Here is a 21,697-nt window from a genome sequence, read left to right as displayed (position 1 = left end):
GCACTGGTCCCAGGAAGTGGAAGCATACAGAATGATAGGAAGCAGTATGGTCTTGATGAGAAGCAGTTTCACATCGAGACCCATGTTACTCCTGCGGCCTATGATTGGGTATAGGTTTTCTCGGGCAGCTCTCCCCAACCCTAGTCTCTGCCGTATGTGGGACCTGAACATCATTCTTCTACCGAGGGTGACTCCCAGGTATCTCGCTTCGTTGGTCCATGGAATCTCTTATACATTGAAGATGACGTTTCCTTCCGGATGTTCCAGCCTCCAGGTGAAAAGTATCGCCTGACTCTTGTTGGGGTTTGTACTGATTTTCCAAAAGGTTGGCCCATTCCTCTAGTCTGTCCGCTTGCTGTTGCAAATATCTGGTGACTTGCCTGTGGCTAGTCATCTCTAAGAGCCGTAACTGTACAATGCGCTATTGCCACTTCAGCATATTTGAGTATGGGGTTTCTATGGCTTCCCGTCCCGTACGAGTCGACTGTGGTATCCATGATCGTGGGAAGGAGTTTCACATCTTCAACCAGTATAGTGTGATCTCCTTCACTAAGCGTGTGTTCCGCTACTGCCGATTTGTCTATTTGACCTAATCTACAGTTTCTCTGATCTGTTGAAAATATCTATATAAACTTATCCACAGGTGCATGGTATACGATATACCCCTGAAGCTGATAGTGGATCTCTTTTGTCGTTCGCAGATTTAAGGCTTTGTTGTATGTTCCGGGTGGGCTTGAATACTGTTTTTATTTAATGTTTTCCTAAGATTTTTCCGATTCTGTCGGATGTACGGTAGGATATTATTATGAGTTCTGTGATGCTTTGTCGAAAGTAGTTCAAAAATGGTATGGCAGCACTGCTGGTAAAATTTTGTTATCTTATTCATCTTTATTGTTCTGTGATCCATATCAGAATATAACCAAAAATACATGAGGGTAAAATGGTTCGAAAATTGAAATACCATGAACAGAAACTACTGAAGAAAGTTGATTTCATATCGTGGGAAGTAGACAATAATCTACATGAAGTTAAAGTACTCAAGAAATATCACATACAAAAACGGGAAGATTATACAAAGTAAGTCTATAGGAAATTGTAGGAGATTGTTTTTAAATGTTTTTCTTTCAGGTATAATAAATTAGCTAGGAATATACGGGAACTTGCAAGAAAAATTAAAGAAATCGACTCAAATCATCAATTCCGAACAGAAAGCAGTGCTCAATTGTTAGAAAAACTGTAAGTACTGTATAACAATATATATGATTTTGCATTAATATTGCCACTTAAAATCATTGATCAATGGCTTACAATCTGTGGATGGTGTCCTATTCAGCTCAAATAGGATTAAATAAAAATTCACACTATTTTTAGGTATCTTATGGGATTGATCCCTACAAGATGGGATCTCAGTTTAGCAGAAAAAGTAACAGCATCTTGTTTTTGTCGTAGGCGTTTACCAGTTGTAATGGTTAGAAGTGAGTTAATGTAAATGAACAGAAAATATTTTTTATATAATCAATATTCATTTTAGATAAAATGTCAGAGACAATAAAATCAGCTACAAAATTAATAGAGCAAGGACATGTAAGAGTGGGACCAGAATTGATAAAAGATCCAGCTTTTCTTGTTAATAGGACATTGGAAGATTTTGTTACTTGGGTAGACAATTCCAAGATCAAACAGCATGTACTGGAGTACAATGGATTGGTAAGTTGCCTACTGATGGAAAATTCATCAACTGGTCTAGGCAATCTTTGACTGTAGAGTCATTGTTGTAAAGACTGCTTCGTTGCCATACTCGTATAAGGTCTTCCGGGAGACAAGACTCTACTAAAGGATATAATATGACTGCACAAGTATCTGAAGTTACATCGAGGGTCTCCAAAGCATGCAATTAGGATTCCATTTTGTCATAAAGGATGCTAAGGTTATTTTGAGTCGACAAATTGTTCAGTATTAGTTTCAACAACTCATGCACATAGAAATCTACAAGATCTTTCCTCCCAAATCTTTTCTTTAAGCTTTTAATTACTTTTGGGTAATTTTCTGCACTGGGAGGATAACTATCTATGAATTGACGAGCTTTTGAATTAGGTATTGATGCTTGGATCAGATACTAAAATTTGTCCTCTGGTGCAATGTCTTCATCATCATGCACCCTCTGAAACTGACTCCAAAAAGGAAGCCATTCTTCGATCTCACCATCAAACTTCATAAATTAAATTTTCGTTAGTTTGAATTTTTTCTTCGTTTCACTAGAGCATTGAGAAAGAGAGTCAGCAATAATGTTCTTGTTTGAAAGATTTTCAGCTAAAAGTTTGACTTTTAAATACTTGTCAGAGTATTCATCAGCCGTAGATATTTCTTTGTTCAAAGCATCTTCATCGTCTAATGACTGTCATCACCCGATGACTATTGTGGATACTAACAATTGGAACATCGCTTGACTTGAAATCTCTCTTGATTTTTATTTTATTGTAATTTCATTTTAAGATTTTTTTGCTCAACATAATTGTTATTTTCACCTATTCATTTTAATTTCCAATTTTATTTGTTCTTATTAGACAGTGGAAGCCCGAACTACTGAAATTCACCATGAAACATTGTCAACCACCTTCAGAACAAAAATAGTTTTTGTTGAAACCCTAGAGAGACATTTTGAAATGAAATTTCGAGACATTCATCTCTCCCAACTTCGTACACAGTAGGTTCTGGTAAATGCCTGCCGAAAAACAATGATTTATCCGGGTAATACCACGCTGGATATTGAATCTATATATTGAATTGTGCACAGATGTTTCTCGTTCATCCAGCAGCAGGATCATGCTGACATTATGCAAGTATACCGCGGTTTCGAGGTATTACCTCTCGTCAGTACAGCGAAGATCTTACCCAGCCAGCAAAGTGCCTGGGACTTGATTCATTTCATATATGAAACCTTTGTCTGAGAGAAAGATTGTTAACTAGTAACAGCTCCATCTCGTGAACAAAGCCTCAAGTGGGAAAGACACACCTCGTGTACCAAAACTAACATAAATCAAAACTGACGACTGAATCGAGGAGAGATGTATACATCTGTGAGAGTAACCTCTGTGAATCTTGCATAAATGTTTGTCAGATATAATTCAATATCCAGTGTGGTATTAGTCGGGAAAGTAGTTGTTTTTCGGCAGGCATTTACCAGAACCTACTGTGTGGAAAGTTGGGAGATATAAATGTTTCGAAATTTCATTTCGAAATATCAAATTTTGAATATACGTATTTCTCCTTTATTCAGTCGCCAGTTTTGATAACTATGATCTCTTGAAATACAAACCTGATTAAGTGAAGGCTATGGCATCTCCCTTACGTGGGGGGGGGGAATATAATCGCTTTCACTTTAATTTTTTTATTGTATTTTTCGAATGACAATATTTGAAGAGTTTTGTCCACACAACTCCAGTAATGTTAAGAGTGTTTAACAAAAACTTCCACATTCATTAACATATTTTATTTTGTTGATGTGATTACATTATTGTTGAGTTATAAAAACACATTGTATGATAATATTATGGTTACCTCCCATTACGAAGACGCCAACTATGGAAATAATAGAAGACTCATCAAACCAAAAATATTAGTGACCAAAGGTGGTTTGTTGCAAAGCCAAATTCTCTTTTCAACTAGTTGCCTTGCAGCTGAAACTACAAACTAATATTGTTTGTTGGACAATGTAGAAGCATGACTATGCAACAGATGACTTTTGTAGCTTCGTTTATCTTTGATATTTGTAGCAAGTTTTCAGTCAATCCCACTTGTAGAAAAACATAGAAACAAATGTTTCGTTTTTGGGCTCTGGGTTGAATTTATTGAGATTAATAACTCCAGTGTTTCACATGCAAACTGATAAATTTTCACTAATTTTGGAACAATTGGCAGGGTTCAAACTTGAATCAAAATTATTAATTTCTCCAACCCCTTATTGTGGTTTATATATCTTAATAAGGTTTCTATATTTCACCCTTGATTAAAATTTGCACTTCATTTCTTACATTGAAATGAATATAAATAATTAATGAGTTCTATATTTTTTCAGAGGGACGACTTTCTGCTGTGAGTGAAGGAACTATTCAACTTGATTGAGGGCAGGTTCATGAGAAAAATAGTACATCTGTGATGCTGAAAACACAATTACATTTTTTGATGTAACATAGAAGTTATGCCTGTTGATTAACATGTCACAATCGATGTTATGTTTTATTATAGTATTTTTCACATATGCTTGAAATTATTAAAGTCCTTTCATTAATAACAATATTCTTTTTATAATAAGAGAAAAATTAATGGTTCAAAAAAGAAGTGCTCCTAGAAGGGTACATTAAATATAATTAAACATTATTTTTCAACATAATATTGATTTCACCAGAACAAAATTGCCTTCCTCGACGCATGTTTCGCTAATCAACTAAGAATTATCAGAAGATCCTGATGATGATAACTTGAGTAAAGTGTTTTTAATATATTCATTTCATTCCAGAGATTCCACTTGTCAGGTTATTTTTTTATTTACCTAGTTTCACAATTTTGCTTCAGGACAATATTCAAAAATATATATAGCAAGGAGATGTAACCTGATAATAACTCATATGATTCGTAGTGTTTACATTTCTCTGGGGCAATAACTTATCTACTGGTCCAGGAAGGCAACCGCATCTTCCCAACTTACTACTTTATTGTTTTTAATTTTATTTCTGTATCATTTTAAAATAATTAGAAATGTGACACAGAATTTTGAATTCTTCATTCCATTTACATGTTTACTAATATGCAAATATAAAAAGTTTCTAGATTTTTTACCCATGAATTATATAAAATTGTTCACCTAATATTATTTTGGCTAAATTTGTATTCACACGAATATTAGAATCATGATTTCAGTGATTTTGATAATCATGAAATTTTTCATTGATATTTTTATTGCCAGGTTTGATAACTCAAGTAAAGAGGGACTTGAAAACGACACAAATAGTTTTAGTTACTTCTGTAATTGAACACACCTCAAGAAGGAGCTATTGTATAGTGAAATACATGTTGGGGTTTTGTGAACTATATGTGATCTCACAATAAGTATTACTGAAATACATCGAAGAAAATGCTTTCGACTAAGAAGACGGGTGGAGAAAGAACTGCCTAATTATTAACAAATTTAGTAGAGTAAAGTCGCCTAATGTGAAATAGGTTCCTAGTGTGAAATACCCTCTTATAAAAAGAACTACATACGCCATCTGCCCTTGAATTGACGTATTTGGTAAATCTTTTCATAACTTTCAATATGCAGAAATCTGTCAGGTCTATTGCGCAGTAGATCAGAAATATTAAACTGAACGTGGTTTAAGTCACAGCTGACTCTTTTTCATCGGCAAATAAAAGTTAATGTACCTTGTTATTTCCATACTGTTTTGGAGAGATATTTTTTGAGTGAATAAAATATAGATGGTGAGTGAAAAATATGCCCTAAAATGAATGCAAACAAACTATTTGCGAGCTGCAAAATTTTATAATGTACCACGTGCCACTCTATTCAGGTACTGTAAAAGCGTAAAAAATATAATGATATCAAAAAAGAATCATTGGGAAGAAATCCCATTTTACCTCTAGAATTGGAAAATAACCTTGTGGACCATGTCCTGAAAATGGAAAGACAATTTTTTTGGATTAACGAGAAGAGATCTACGTTCTCTTGCATTTCAATTAGCGAAACGTAATAACATTCCAAATAAGTTTGCATTACTACAAGAATATGCAGGAAAGAAATGGATGAAGGGATTTCTTAACCGGCATAGGGATAAAATCAGCTTTAGACGGCCAACAGGTATATCTGTTGTTAGGGCTGCTGGGTTTAACAAACAAAGTGTAGACGAATTTTTTGATTTATTGGAAAATATTATGGAAGAGAAGAAACTTTCTCCTAAGCAAATGTTCAATGTAGATGAATGTGGAATAAGCGTTGTACAGTCTAAGTGTCCTCAAATTTTAGCTATGAAGGGTAAACGTCAAATTGGGACCCTTACTTCTTCAGAGCGGGGATCGCTAATAACTGTTTCTCTCTGTATGAGCGCAGATGGAGTATTCGTACCGCCAATGATCATTTTCCCGCGCAAGAATTGTAACGAACAATTGAAGAAGGGAGCTCCACCTGGCAGTTTGTTTAAATTCCACCCATCAGGATGGATCCAAATGGATCTATTTACTGCTTGGTTTGATCACTTTCTCTCATACGTTCGTCCATCTGAAACCAACCCGGTCCTATTGATTTTGGATGGGCATAACACTCATACTAGAAACCTAGACGTTATAATAAAAGCAAAAGAAAATTTTGTTACAATACTTTCCTTGCCGCAACACACCTCCCATAAAATGCAGCCACTTGACAAGACAGTAATGGGGCCTCTGAAAATATTTTATAATGAAGAAATAAGAATATTTTTGAAAGAGAATCAACGCCCTGTTAATCATTTTGATGTATGCGAACTGTTTGGGCGGGCTTATTTGAAGTTACAATCAGCAGAGCGAGCCATCAAAGGATTTGCTACCACAGGAATTTATCCAACTAGGAGAAATATTTTCAATGAAGAAGATTTTTTAGTGATTGAACGTAACAAGGAAAATGCAACTGCTGACAATGTATCTATGCCAGAGGCATCAATTGATAACCAACAAGTTGAACAAAGGGCGGCAAGTACAAGTAAGTCCCTTGTCAAACCAGAAGACATTGCTCCAATACCTACCTTACAAAGAAAAAAAGGTACTCGAGGCAGAAAACCAGGAAGAGCAAAAATTATTACTTCGACGCCGAATAAGGATGAGCTCGAGTTATCTTTAAACGCGCCGACAAAGGAGAAGAAGGTTGCAGTTAAGAGAAAAGTAATTACAGAAAATGCAGGTTGTAGTTCAGCCCAGAGAAGTAGTCGTAATGGTAGTGCTAACATGAAAAATAAAAAAAAATGCCAGAAAAATGATTTATCAAGTTCAGAATCTGCTGCATCAAGTATTTCTCTCCATAATTCTTCGGAAAACGATGAAATTTTTCATGGGCAAGCAAATCCTGATCATGACGTTCAATGCATTTTTTGTGAAGAGCATTTTTCTGAGAACAATCGCGGTGAAATTTGGATTATGTGCTTCATGTGTAACTGCTGGGCTCACGAAGAATGTGCAGGATCAGAGAAAGAACCATATGTTTGTGACTTCTGCCGTTGATATAATACTTCTCGATCTTAAATTTGTTTGAAAATTTCAAAATTAAAATGACTTTTTTTACTTCGTTGTTTATATACATTCAAATCGATAATTTCTTCAATATTTCTGCTCATTCAAAACTATTTCACATCAGGATTTGGGGTATTCCACATTACGAACCCATTTTTTGAACTACCAAAAAAACACTTTTCATTGTTTTTTTTTCTTGCGGGTACCCACTTGCTGATATTTTGTAAATAATGATGTCCTCACATCCCGAACCTTTTTACCAATTCTCCAATAAGATATTTTAGAGAAATATCAAAATTCACTAATTTTTTCTCATTGAAATAAAATTGTATTCCACATTAGGCACCTTTACTCTACTTGAAGTTAGTTTTCTGAAGGCAACACCATAAACGAACATTATATTCGAATTTTTCTGAATATTATGATGAATGGAAAATGAATTGGAAACCATATAGGATATATCCTAATCTTATGTAATAACAATTCAAATTTCCACAGCCTGCCAACAATATTAATAACATTCAAATCTGTATATAGATAATAACAATAATAATGATAAACTAGATAAAAAAATTCAATTTATTAGAACCAATGTTAAAAATAAATATTAATATAGTAACACACATGCATATATACATATTTTCCAACCAACTAACGCTCTGGATATTCCAATAGTTTACTTTTGAACCCTCATACAGTATTTGCCTCTTCAATGGCATTTGGTAAATTGTTAAATTCCCGTAGTCCCTTGTAGAATAAGTTTTTCATACTGCCAGTGTGAGTTCTATATATATAAAAATTAGCATAAAATCTTGTCTCGTGTTCATGTATTTGATTATTGAAAACAAATTACAATTACCTACAAGTATGGGTCTGATTTACCAAATAGAAAGTTTGGTTTTCAAGAATCATAAAATAAACTAGAGGTCTGAAAAAAATTATACTAAATTTATCTAAAATATATATTTGAAATAAAATAATGCATATGGACGAATAAGATCATTTAATGAAAGAACTACTCTTTTTAAAATAAAACAGATGTTCAAACTTGATAATTATATGAAGTGAAGCATGAATTTCAATATTAAATAACTCAATTTGTTGGTGCTATGTGTTAGAATATAAAATCACTTTATAAACTAGGTACAGAATGATGTTTCCAAAACAGACAAAAATCGGTATGAGATGGCTGATATTGGTTAATATTATTTGGATGTATTGTGAGAATTGTATCAAAGTAGCTAATAAGCCTAATAAAAATTTAATGGGAATAATGCAGGTTTGGTTAAGAAAATTGAAAAATTACTGAAATGCCTAGTAAAAGTTGTATTTCCAGATTATTAAACATCTTAGACGAAACATATGCAGAGAAAAATGACCAATCTTTGGCTTCATTATTTGAATTGTTTTTAAAAAATCACGTCTATCAAGAATATATATTTTTAGAAATTAAATTATGAATCAACAAGCTTTATGACCCAACTAACCTTATTTTACTTATACCTCATCAAATAATCACAGTATCATGAAGCGGCAATCTCTAACATCTTTTCAATTTCAATAATTTTTTCTCTTGGTTTCCCAACTTTAGCTCCTGCTCTTAGCTCATACTTGTCTATTTTGTTCCAATCTTTCCACATTACTCTTTGAATATTTTTTTTCGACAATATTTTTTCAATTGCATCATAACCTGCTTTACTGACTTTAACTAAATTTTCAGATTGCATATCTTCTAAAATTTTATCTGCAACACTGAAGGCATTATTCATTGTAGTAAGTATCACTCCCTGAGGTCCAGTTCCTAGCCAACCTGAGACATAGAAGCCTTGGTCAACTTTAAAATTTGTATGTCTTGCTACACCTTTATCAAAATCAAAAGGTATCTCATCATCAGCTTGAATGGATTTATAGCCGATGCTAGATATAGCAAGGTCACTTCTTAGAGTTTCCTGCAGATCTGTCAAAACTGCTTTCTGATTTAGAAAATTATCACCTTCTAGCTTATTGACCCCCAATAACACTCCTTCTACTTTATTACCTCCCAAAATCTGCAAAGGTGACCTGTGAAATAATGGCCTAAACTCTTTAACTGTTTCAGTTGGGGTATTTTGCCCTAAAGATGTCAACATAAGCTCAGTTATACGTTTTCTAGGTCTCTCCAACTTTGGAATGTATTCAGCAATACCACAAAAATCTTGTTGTTGCCATATTGTGGAACAATTTCTCAATTTCAGCATTTCCCTGAGTTCTTTAATGGTGAATGCAGCTTGAAGAGGGCCCCTTCGACCTATCACATAAACAGTTTTGATCCTTGAAGAAGATATGGCTTCTAAAGCATGCGCGGTGATGTCAGTTTTCTAAAATAAAAAATGTATGTAGTAACGGCTACATCTATCAATTTATTAAAATGTATGCATGTATGTATCCCATCAAATATCTTGTATTCTAATAGAGAATACACATCTACCACAATTGTTGTGGTCCCCAGATATCTCAAGCAGTGAGAGAAATTTGTCTGAATAAACTCTTTTCTCCCAAAATATTCAAATTTAAAAATAGCCTACAATTTGAATTTGATTCGATATTGAATTTGAATAACTTCCCCCAAATGCTAGTACCAATCATGGATTGCTAGTGAAAATTCATCATTATTAATTTTCAATATTAATATAATCGAGTTCAATAATGATGAATTATTTATAATAATTGAAAAAGTTACTTCACATTTCTATCTTCTGATCTGATCAATAATAATGAAAACACTCCTTAGACAGCATCAGATACTTGAATTTTGAAAACTGAAAATCCCTCTCTGAAAATCTAGAACTAAGGAAAGTAAAGATTGTAGTTTTATTGAGGATGGTGTATTTGTTACCTGTTAAAACTGAGTCATATGTCTGGAACAGATGCGATTTTTTTCTTTCTTTATTTTATCATTTGAATGCACAAAGGTTACATAAATGATTAAAAACGTCAATATTTCAGTTACATCATTACATTGAGCAAGGACATGTCAACAATACAAATTTACATATACATGTATAAAAAAAAATCAATTATATAGTTTAGAAATAAAAAATTATTATCTTGATTTAAAAATGTGAACATTGGGGGATGATTTTTTATGATCATCAAGAATATTATAAAACTTACAACCAATACAATAAAAATTTCTTTGATACAGAGATGTGCGATGAAAATCAGGCTGCAAGAGATTTCCATGACGGGTGTTATAGCAATGATTGTGATTATTTTCCGTAAAACTATTGAATCAATATAAATCAAATAAGTGATAGTGGCAATAGTGAGATGCAGAAAAGAAGAGTGAGGAAATTACTTTGAAATACGTCCTTTCTGAAAGTGTTTGGACTCTAGCCTGAAGAGATGAAAGCAAAATGACTCCAGATCTTCAAAGTATTCTAGCAACAAAAAATATACTGCTAATCTTTGTATACATCACTGGCTGACGATATACCGCAGTAGTCCGATAATTTTTTTTCAGAAATATCTATATATTGTTTTCGTTAGTTTCCGGGTTTTGCCGTGATCTTCCTTAGTTACATTCTCCTAACGTTTCAACTCCAACTGCGGCAGTCATCTTCAGTTTCAGTGGCGTGGTAGAAGTACTCTCCTTGACGTATCTACTGAAGCTCTCATTTCTGCCATGTCATTTATAGTGCAGATTTTTCCCGCACTTTCGGGTTCGCACATACTTCCCGCGCGATTTGGGTGACATGCTTCGTTCTTGCGCCTTTCAATGCTGTGTGCCAGCTCTTTAGTAGATATGTTCTTTTTTCCTTTCTGTTGAAGTTCTCTTGGTGTTTGTGTATTTCTATGACTTCTAAACACATTCTTGTTTCATAATGATTCGACGTTGCTAGGCCTCTCGGTATTTTCGAATATAATCTTGTGTTCCCGTCAGAAAGTACATGTTCAGTGACTTCAGACTTCTCGGTCTGTCCCAGTCGGCAACTCCGCTTGTGCTCGACTAGGTGGGTACCAAAGCTTTTTTTTCGTCTGACCGATATAAACTTTATCACAGTTACATGGAATCCTGCAAACTCCCGCTGCTGTCTTTTGCTGATTTCAGATACTACGATATTTTCTTCGTTGGTTTGAAGACGGTGTCAATTTTCTTATTCTTTAGAATTTTTCCAGATAGATAGTGCCTTGGGGTTGATATTCACTGGTGTTTTTATTCTTCTCCCTTAGACGCGTAGCGCGGGATTATATCTTTTCTGTCGTAGCCGTTGTTAGGTGTTTTATTCCTTTGCCGACATACTTTTTTCACATATTTTCAAAGCTCTGTTCACTAGGGTGTCGATGACGGTTCGTTCTGTTTTGGATGATGGTTAGATTCATTATGTAGGTATTGATCTGTGTGTTTTCTTCCTGTACATTTATGACTTAGTTGATTAGGGGAGAGTGGGGGAAATTGCGAACACCTAAGGAAGAACTGAAATTAAACAAAACCAGTTAAGGTTATGAATGCTATTTATTACTAAAAGTAAACTATAACTAATCAATCTTATGTTCTCATAATCATTTGTAACATTTTTCCAGTCTTCATTAGGTGGATCTTCATACTTTTCATCACATATTAAGCAATAATACTCGTTTTTCTTTCCATCACCTTCATTTACAACTGTTGGATTAGCAAAAGATATGAAGTGGTGTAACCAATCTTCAAATAAGTTTTCGTTGACCCAATCTGAATCACTTACAGCTGTTATCATATCAAGATTGCCTCCACGTAACAACTGAGCATTAATATGCTTCCTCTTAAAAATAAAAAATGGAGGAATATACTTTCCTGAAGCACTACAAGCGCAGACAACTGTCGTTGTAGTACCTCTTTCACCAATTGTTGCCACACCAACTTGTTTCTAGCCTTCTGGTACTAAAATTCTTGAATTTCTTTGGACATTGGATATACGTGTCTCGTCCACATTGTATATTCAAACAGGCATCAAAGTGGTGTTTGGTTTGTAAAATTTCCAAATTATTGAAGAACATTTTCACTTCTATTCAACGAAAGTCATTTTTTTGTGGAGGAAAATCAGTTTTTTATCGACCTTTTTTTTGGGTATTTGTTACCTTCCACAATCTGAAAAATTTAAAAATTATAATGGAGCACTTTATACAAGTGTAGAAGGGCAAACTTTTTAGTTTACCACGATGAGTTACTGCGTAAAAATCAAAGTATTTTTCACAAAAAAAAATCTTCTATTTATCAGTAACTTGTCGTATTTAACAATTTTGCCTATCAAAAAAATTGTTAAGAAATAATACGATACTGCCAATATATTAGAATTTTTTTGTCCATTTCTGAAGACGGAGGCAGATTTTGGCCTACGAAACGTCAAGATAAGTATCAAAATATTTCTTAACAATTTTTTAGATTGGCAAAATCGTTAAATACGACAAGTTACTGACAAATAGAACATTTTTCTTTGTGAAAAATACTTTGATTTTTACGCAGTAACTTACCGGGGTAAATTAAAAAGTTTGCCTTTCTACACTTTTATGAAGTTCTCCATTGTAATTTTTATATTTTTCAGATTGTGGAAGGTAAAAAAAAGTCTATGAAAAAATTTTCACTTCTGTTTCATTAAAAGCCGTAATTCCATTGATAGAAGTGGACTCAAGTTTACGTAATGAAATATTAGGGTGCTTTTTCTTAAATTCATAGAACCAGTCTTTTCCTGCCACTTGAGATGTTTTGTCAAAATTGTGCTTCAAATTATTTACTTCAGGAAATTTGAATGCTATTTTTCATACCATTTCTATAGTTAAACCATAAAATAATTTACTGCATTTCATGATATAGTCCTCTAACTCTCACTCTTTTCTTCAGAAAATATAGCCTTTCTGCCAGTTTTTGGCTCTTTTATAACTTCTTTCTTGAGATAGTCGTGTATACTACTTTTCTGAACAGAATAAATAGCAATTGCTTTTCCAAATGAAAGTGTTTTACTTTTAATATCCTGAATAACTTTTTCTGTCTTCTAATTTGTATTTGGTCTCAGTTTTTCTTTGGTAATTTCCTGGTATCTGAAATATAGTCAGTTAAATATAAGTATATTTTAAAATACATCATTTACAATTTCATATAGATACAGGGCAGAAAACAAGGATATAATAAAAAAAAAAAGGATATTAAATGAACTATACGGTGTGTAGGGGTAATTGCGGTAATAGCAGACAAACACAATACCACAAACCAATATTTTTATTTGAATTTAGAATGGCGTGGTGCACGCGGTTACTCCCTAAAAACATTGTTAAATGATACATTAATAAGAAAAAATGTGATATTTCTATGTAATACCTAAAATATTATACATCTATTCGATTTTAGTAAAAAATATATATATGAAATTGTTGATGAATCTTTAAATAAACATACCTTGTAAAACGAGCGCGTCGTCACTTCACCACTTATTGTGCGGCACTACGTCTGGGATGGACTCACGATTGCATCACTCGGAATATCTTTCATTCTTTTCTAACATAGTAAAACATACACGTCCGCGATTACCCCGCATCCGTGATTCCCCCACCTTCCCTACCTTCCTTCATGACTAAAACATCAAGGAACGGGATTCGGAGGTTTTCTTATATTTCCGTGGTGAACTGGATTTTTGGATGAAAGCTATTCAGATGATTTAGAAAGTTCTGAAGTTCTTTTTTTCCATGGCTCCAAACAACGAACGTGTCATCTACATACCTCAACCAGAGCTTCGGTCATTTTTCTGAAGTTTGAATGGCCTCTTTTTCCAAATTTTTTTCATGTAGAAATTCGCCACTACTGGGCTAAGTGAACTGCCCTTGGCAACACCATCAATTTGTTCATAACGGTTTTATTCCATTGAAAATAAGTTGTCGTTAGTGAATGTCGAAATAAGTTGATATCTTGTGGAAAAATCTCCTATATAGCTGAGGGATTCCTCGAGTGATACATTTGTGTATAAGGATACAATATCGAAGCTAACAAGAATGTCGTTTGGTTCCAAGGTAATGCCTTACAAATGTTCGGTGATGTCAGTGGAGTCTTGGATGTACGTCTTAGTCTTTCCAACATGTTTCTGCAGCATATCCAACAGATGCTTGTCGAGGTTGTATGTTGGTGATCATATGTCACTTGATATCGGTTTCAGTGGTGAATCCTCTTTGTGAATTTTCAGTAATCCATAGAGCCTCGTTGGTAATGCTTCTGATCTGCAAAGTTTCTTCTCAGTCTCTGGCGATAATGAAGATTTTTTTATCAGTTGAATGGTCTTTCTCAAAATTTTCTCTGTTGGGTCTTTTTGTAATCTTCTGTACGTTTCTTGACTGACAAGGTTAATGAGATTGCTTTTGTAGTTTGAGGTGTGACCACTTTAATAATGATATTTTCGTCAGCATTGAGACTTCTTATGGCGGCCTTTTCACCCCTTGAAGGTGTCACCAACCGAATCTGAAAAATTCCAAAGAAGGAGAAAATTAACAGTGTTTTCAAAGTAACCAACAAAATATCGGAGTTTCTGAGATCAGCAAAAGACAGCAGATATCCACTAAAATCAGAGGGATTCCATGTAACTGTGGGAAAGGTTATATCAGTCAGACAAAAAGAAGCATTGTTACCCTCTTAGACAAGCACAAGCGGAGTTGCCGATTGGGACAAATCTAGCAGTCTGCAGTCGCTGAACATTCACTGTCCTACGGGGAACACAAGATCATTTTCAAAAATACCGAGAGGCTAGCAACGTCGAATCATTATTCAACATAAAGGAAGAGAGAATATATCTACCAAATATCTGGCACAACATTGAAAGGCGCTAAAACGAAGCCATGTCACCAAAATCGCACGGGAAGTACGCTCAAACTCGCCATTACAGAAAGTGCGTGAAAAATCAGTACGATAAATGACATGGCAGAAGTGAGAGCTTCAGTTTCAGTTGATAAATCAAAAAGAGTACTTCGACCACACCACTGAAGATGACTGCCGCAGTTGCAGTTGAAACGTTTGGAGATTGTAACCAAAGTAAACAAAAATTGCAGTTAAATATGAAAGTAGGAAAATATATAACCATCTACCGCAATATTTAAAAGTATTGAAACATCTCCTGCACTTTAGAAAGGCAGTAAAATACTTCCTCATGCCAAGAGCATACTACAACCTGCAGGAATACTATAATGAACATTTCTTATCTCAATAAAACAGTCCTACTGTTATAATTTTGATGTTTTGAAAAATATATAATTCCATCCCTTGAGTCATTCTTCTATTTAGTCAGAGGTGTCTCTGTCTATTTTATACTACCAAGTTTTAGATCTATAGAATGTAATAAACGTACATGTGGCATTCAATAGCAGTATATTGAAAAGTACCTACCTTCAGTTCATCCACAGGGCTGAGTAATATTCTAGCAACATCTATGGCAACGTTACCTTGTCCAAAAATTGTAGCAACTTCTCCACTGAGATCTATTTCCAAATTTGCGTCCCATGGTATACCATTATACCAACCAACTATTTTCCTTGCTTCTATATGATTTTGAAGGTTTTCACCAGGTATACTCAATTGTTTTCCCTGTTCAGCACCATAAGTCTAAAAAAAATAGTGTGCCGAAGTTTGAACTTTAGGCAAATTATGTTAATTCGCTCACAAGCAGAATAATGTGATATGCATTTCTCAATTCTTCCAAAGTTATGTCTCTTCCTAAATTGACATTACCAATAAACCTAATGTTTGGATTTTCTGCAGTTTTTGTGAAAGTATTGATGACATTTTTAACCTCTGGGTGGTCTGGAGCAACACCAAATCTTAAACATATCATGAAAATACATTAATGATGATAAGGTTTGGGATGATACCTTACTAATCCGAAAGGTACTGGTAATCTTTCATAAATGTCTATTTCTGAAGAATCCAACTTCCTCACAAGACGCTGTGCTGAATAAAATCCTGCAGGGCCAGCTCCCACTATACATATTTTTGGTTTAACGTGGGGTTTTATTGATAGAAATCTTTTTATGAAACACAATCTACTGCCAATCTTCATATTTCTGATTATAAAGTTTATAAATAAAGACAATAGTCAAAGCTCAAAATATGATTAGACAAGTGATTTCAGTTGTAATATACTGCCAGTATATTAAAACTGAAATCATTATCATTAGTCTTTATGGGTGTTTTAATAATCTAGGACACAATACCTCTGACAGCAGTTGGTTGTGTTGGAACTTATTTTCATTTAGATAAACGATTTAAAACCGATTCACGTTGAGTTAGGGACGCAAGAATCTTGTTATAATATTCATAATTATTTGGAATATGGATAAATATAAATACACTTTCCACACATCTTAGCTTAAAACCTAAATTCTAATTTTTGTGGTGAGGTTAAGGTTAAATTGTATTGTCATCATAATAGGTTTGTTCTAGCAAGAAATTTCGGATGGTTTGAAGCTGGTGTTATGGACTGGCCAACTGCGCATGTATCCCGTGAGACTGGTTGTAAATAGTTTGGGATTCATGTCCTGCTAGAACGCTTAGGGCCGGTTTATCAATCGCCAGCTAACCTCATTTGACTAATGGTTTTGTCTTAGCTCCTAGTCAAACTGTTTTTCGTTATCATGTTACCATCAACTGGTAGCTGAAGTCTCAGTGACCGTAACAGTCGCTAGAAAGTGATAGTTTTTTTATTTAAGCTGACAGTTATGTCACAAAATATCAGTTCCGATATTCTGTGGTTATGTGGTCGCGCTTGCGAAATTAGGTTATTTATGATAATTTGAGAAATACTTTTTGCAAGTAAAGGGTTAATTACTATAATTGTTTGATTAAAGAAGTTTTCCATTTGTTGAATGACGAAGATGAGGATATATTGGAGTTCAAAGAAGACCTTACATTGTTAATGAACGTAATGATGCTTTCAAAGAATTAGATGAGGTAGAGACTTACAGGTCCTGATGTAGAGGAATCAAAATCAAATTCAACTCTTTTTCAGGCCTCTTCTTTCTTCTTCCATGTGATGGCATCAGTTTTTTTTTGTTCTCAATGATAAATTTATAGGAATTGGCAATTTTTATTAGGAGTGATCTGTCTGTTTCGGTAAAATTGGATGTTCTTTTATTGCTCATTTTCGTTTTTCATATGCCCTCTCAACTCATATAGGTTATTATGTATAACTCATGAACTTTTTGTTAGCAGTTGTCATTTTTGAAAATCAATCCTCCAATAAAAACAAGCCCCTGAAATAGTCACTTATGCCAACCTTAGTTAACTAACAGTTATTAAACATTAGCATCAGTCAGGGTATGTATGATAAACGATTTGAATACTAACTGCAACATTGACTATCAGCTAAGCTTAGCTTCGAGGTAGCTAACAGGAGCATTTAACTACATATTGATAAACCGGCCCTTATTTGTGTTGAAAAATGTCAATTGTCAAATTGTCATTTAAACTGACTTATCAGTTGGAAATTTGAAATTTATATTTTGTGCAGCGAAAAGTAAAGGTGAAAACCGATAAAAATGAACATATTGAATTGGCTTGAATAGTCATCGGCTTGGTCAAAATGGAAAAATTCAAAATAGAAGATATGTTAAAATTGGAAAAAGAAAAGTTATAAATAAGAAAGAGAAATGAATTATTAGAAACAAGAAATAATTTGCTCATACAAATGAGCAAAAATAAGAATTCAGATGTTGATAAATATTCTGAATTCAATGTTAGTAAGAGGGATTTAGTTTGATATCTTATGTTATACATAGGGTTCCTGTTATGTACATTATATAGAAAGAAGTTATTAGTTTATGTGTTAGGACGAGTACTTTACGACCTGATTAACAGCCCGTTAAAATAATCAGTGCTGGGGCTGTGCTGTCTCTCTAGCAAATGACAGGATGTGGTGTCATTCTCAGCACCGATTATTTTAATTGACTCTTAATCCGGTCGTAAAGTACTCACCCTTGAGCAAATTATATTTTTATACTGTTTTAAAAATCATTCTTATTTTACCTGAATGGATGTTTATTTAACTTATGCCAAACAATGAAATGAACATCAACAAACAGAAATATTACAATTTTATTGCTATCTTAAAACTTGTCAAGCTACAAAATTTCTGTGGTCTGCAGCATCTTTATTGATGTGATTATCTTCATCCTCTTCCTCATGGTGATGAAACAGCATTTCGACAAGTTCGTCATCATTGGATGATTCAGAATTATTTCCCCAATTTGATTCAGAGCTTGATGACTCTGATGACATTTCGGCTAATCCTACCTGTAATAATGGAGTTGAATAGTTGATGCATAGTTGAAAATCACCAAATGCTTGCTTGATTTTCATTCAAAAACATAAAATCATTTTACTCACCTGAATTTCCAAACGCAAATATGAAAAAATTGACAGTTTTGAGGATTGCCGTTCTATAAAAAACAAGATTTTTAAACCAATTATCAGGCCACTAAATATTTCTATTTTGGTTTCTCATTTCTTTAGTACATATCATAACCAACAAATCCATATTCCAAAATCATAACAAACGTGATATCGGATCACTCGATCACTCCGAATATTTGCGCATGTCACAAACTGAAAATCCTTACGAATTCCTCTGGACTACTTCGACAGTTCTCATACGGTTTGCAAACTGGATCTCGTCTTCGCTAGAACATGCGACTATTAGTTCGAATCCTGGATTTGCTTTGCTAGAACGCCTATATTCGTATGCGCATGCTTCGTACGATTCCGTATCGTTTGAAATCGCTGCTAGAACAAACCTAATATAAACTGGCAATTGAAGGAAGAACATTGACTCCAACAAGTAAAAAAAGATGAAGAGATTCACGTTCTGGCATTACGTCACTCATACACTCAACGTCATCGTCAGTTACTACGTCACGATGTTGTACGTGTTGCATATTTCCAATATGAAAAATTTGATTTGTCTCATGGTGCTGTGACGCAGTGGTCAAGACGTTGTGTGATCCGCAGGTGAAAGGTGAAATGTAGGTATAAGTGACGACATGTCAGTTCATATTATCATCTCTATGGTGTAGCGTCATAATAAGATTGATTATGAACAATATGGGGAAATTTGACAAACATCTGGCTTCACGTGACTTTGAAGAACCTGATTATTTCCAGAGTTCGTATACAAATCTGAGCACTCGATTAGCTTGCTCGGCAAGCGTTGGATGATGCAGATACATTGTCTCAGTTACCTATATCTGCTCTTTGTGTGTGTTCATTAAAATAGTTTGAAAAAAATATGATCGGTTAGTTCCGAGCTCAATGTTAGGATCAGACAGATTTTTTTTGCCAGTTGTTAAAAAAATGACTCTGGTTTGTATAAGCATATCCCAACCAGCAAAATTGTTTTATACTTTTATGCTGCTGCAACCGTTTTATTTTGTTGATGTTCTATAATTACTTCCAGAATGTTAATTGATTATATTAGACGAGCCGTGAACATAATACAGTTGTAAGCAATAAAAGCGTTTTATAAATTTGTCATAGAAACGTTTATAAAATAAAATTAAAAAGCCGTTATAAAATAGTCACGAAATTATCAGCTATAATATCCCAAGGACATTGATAACTAACGAAATAATTTTATCACAGTTTTCGAAAGCACGTTATTTGGTAACTTGTTACCTAAAATAACGTGCTTGAGGAAGTTGTGATAAAATTATGAGTTATTTATCAATGTTCGAGGGATATTCGGTGAGAAAATTTTTTGCAATTCGAACAAAATTATTTATTGAACACACAGTTATTAAAAGAACAATTCGTATAATGATATTCCGTGATATGAAAATAATCAACTAAGCAAGCAGCACCTTCACCACCTCTCCAAGCCAATTCCACCGCTGCTATGTGATAAAATTTGCGTAGGAGTCCTATAGGGGTATTTTCATCCCAAAAGTTTATAATTTTACTCATTTCATTTGAAGTTAATGGTACTGAGCTTGTTTTGCGTTTAGTGGGATCTGTTTGTAAATTTCTTCGTGCTGCGTCGCGTGCATTCCGCGCTTGTTTGAATGCAACACTTTTAAAGGGGTCTAGCATGATATTATACTCCTTGTAATACTTTTCTTGTACTAATTTGCTTGTTATATTCCATACGGTTTTAACAGTAGCCTCCTTAAACTCTGCTATCCTTTTTTCTCATATTAATCGCCCAATCCTTGAGTATTAATGCAAGCTCTTCGAGAGTACGATTTCCATCCAATTCATATTTTCTGGCGTCACAAAACTCCATAAATATTTTCCAAGTGTATTTTTTACTATTGACAGTATTTTTTGGTGTATTTTCTTCAATGATTTTGTCAATTGCCGCATCATTTTGAACACCAAAGCGAGGAAGTGACATTTTCGAAATAAATTGAATTACTGTTATGTCAAACAACTTTATTGTGTTGGTTGCTTAGCAATGTCATGACATAAGTGATAACTACCCGTGAAAACTATCCATGGGTAGTTATCAGTGTAATGATGGTTTCATTGGTTATTTCGACACAGATGACTAGAAATAGACAAATTTGATAGGATAATTTTTTTGGCAAAAAATTTTCACAGAAACGTTTTACAATTAATTTATAAAACATATTTTTCTATAAAAGTAAATTATTTTGTAGCAGTTTTATAGCATTTTTCTGTGAGGCTTTCATGCTATTTATAAAACTATTTCAAGATTATTTTGTAACTGCATTCTGTAGCTTTAATGAAATTATTTTACTGGAATGCTTTCAAACACATTTTGTTTTCATTACCACATTGTCACTTTAATGATAATTTCAACTATTTAGGTACAACAATTTCTATATGTGTACCCAATAACGAAGTGTAATATTGGTCATTGGAAAAAATTAAGGAAAGCGGTTCTTTTTGGACGAAGTCCCACATAACGTAGTGCTTCAATTTTGTTCTTGGTAAAAACAGGAAAAGGTTATTGAGAATTGAAATCCGTTGATTTGAGTGGAGCACCTTGTTTATATACACTCAAATTACTGGCTAAAAACTCCTTCGAGCTACAGCTTTAAAAGTAGTCCGACTCTGCCGCTATACCATCACTCCTACAACTGTTTCTTAAAAGTTTTATAGGGGTAACATATAAGCTAAAATACGTTAAAACTCTTGCCATTGATAACAAATTATTTTATAGAATGACGCTATTTTAAAATGATAGCAATTCGGAATACTGACATTAGATGAGTGGAAAACATGAAATACTGCACAGATGAAAAGTACATAGATAATAAGATTATATTATTTAGAACAGATTTGATTTGCGATTAGAAAATTAATACGTAGACAGAGTGAATTTTTGTATAATTAATAGTTTTTTCCAAAAATTTCAATAATATAGTGGCGCCCTTAAATTTTACTAATAATAGGCTTTATATTTGTCAATAAAATTGCATTCACAGTTAAAATATCAATCTCTGA

The 21,697-nt window shown here is 33.8% G+C and overlaps 2 protein-coding genes and 1 long non-coding RNA gene across 5 annotated transcripts; 1 reads left to right on the top strand and 2 right to left on the bottom strand.

The window, feature by feature from the left end:
• Positions 1–884: 884 nt before the first annotated feature.
• Positions 885–4,256, top strand: LOC111511305 (U3 small nucleolar ribonucleoprotein protein IMP3). The gene is made up of 5 exons (XM_023167319.2): positions 885–1,077; positions 1,129–1,236; positions 1,372–1,475; positions 1,532–1,707; positions 4,076–4,256. Exons 1-5 carry the CDS (start codon positions 941–943, stop codon positions 4,094–4,096), a joined length of 546 nt encoding a protein of 181 aa, XP_023023087.1. The 5' UTR covers positions 885–940; the 3' UTR covers positions 4,097–4,256.
• On the bottom strand, positions 3,476–16,660 carry dare (NADPH:adrenodoxin oxidoreductase, mitochondrial). Of its 3 annotated transcripts, none has more exons than XM_074173097.1 (6): positions 16,450–16,660; positions 16,108–16,299; positions 15,900–16,056; positions 15,626–15,841; positions 8,752–9,605; positions 3,476–3,683 (listed from the first exon to the last, which is right to left on the bottom strand). In XM_074173097.1, exons 1-5 carry the CDS (start codon positions 16,485–16,487, stop codon positions 8,772–8,774), a joined length of 1,437 nt encoding a protein of 478 aa, XP_074029198.1. In that variant the 5' UTR covers positions 16,488–16,660; the 3' UTR covers positions 3,476–3,683; positions 8,752–8,771. The 3 variants fall into 3 exon arrangements, with proteins under 3 accessions (XP_074029198.1, XP_074029197.1, XP_023023088.2); XM_074173096.1 differs by lacking the exon at positions 3,476–3,683 and adding an exon at positions 7,815–8,032; XM_023167320.2 differs by lacking the exon at positions 3,476–3,683 and having other exon boundaries at positions 7,815–9,605.
• A 1,650-nt stretch (positions 16,661–18,310) lies between these two features.
• On the bottom strand, positions 18,311–19,037 carry LOC141481480 (uncharacterized). The gene is made up of 2 exons (XR_012465006.1): positions 18,620–19,037; positions 18,311–18,526 (listed from the first exon to the last, which is right to left on the bottom strand). It is a non-coding gene; the product is annotated as an uncharacterized lncRNA (long non-coding RNA).
• Between the last annotated feature and the right edge of the window lie 2,660 nt (positions 19,038–21,697).

The sequence above is a fragment of the Leptinotarsa decemlineata genome, unplaced genomic scaffold (assembly GCF_025532065.1).
Source record: "Leptinotarsa decemlineata unplaced genomic scaffold, Ldec_3_MD MMD2_tig00000199_RagTag_RagTag, whole genome shotgun sequence".
NCBI lineage: Eukaryota > Metazoa > Arthropoda > Insecta > Coleoptera > Chrysomelidae > Leptinotarsa > Leptinotarsa decemlineata.
The sequence above is the reverse complement of the archived record's forward strand: the minus strand, read 5'-3'. Positions and strand labels throughout refer to the sequence as shown.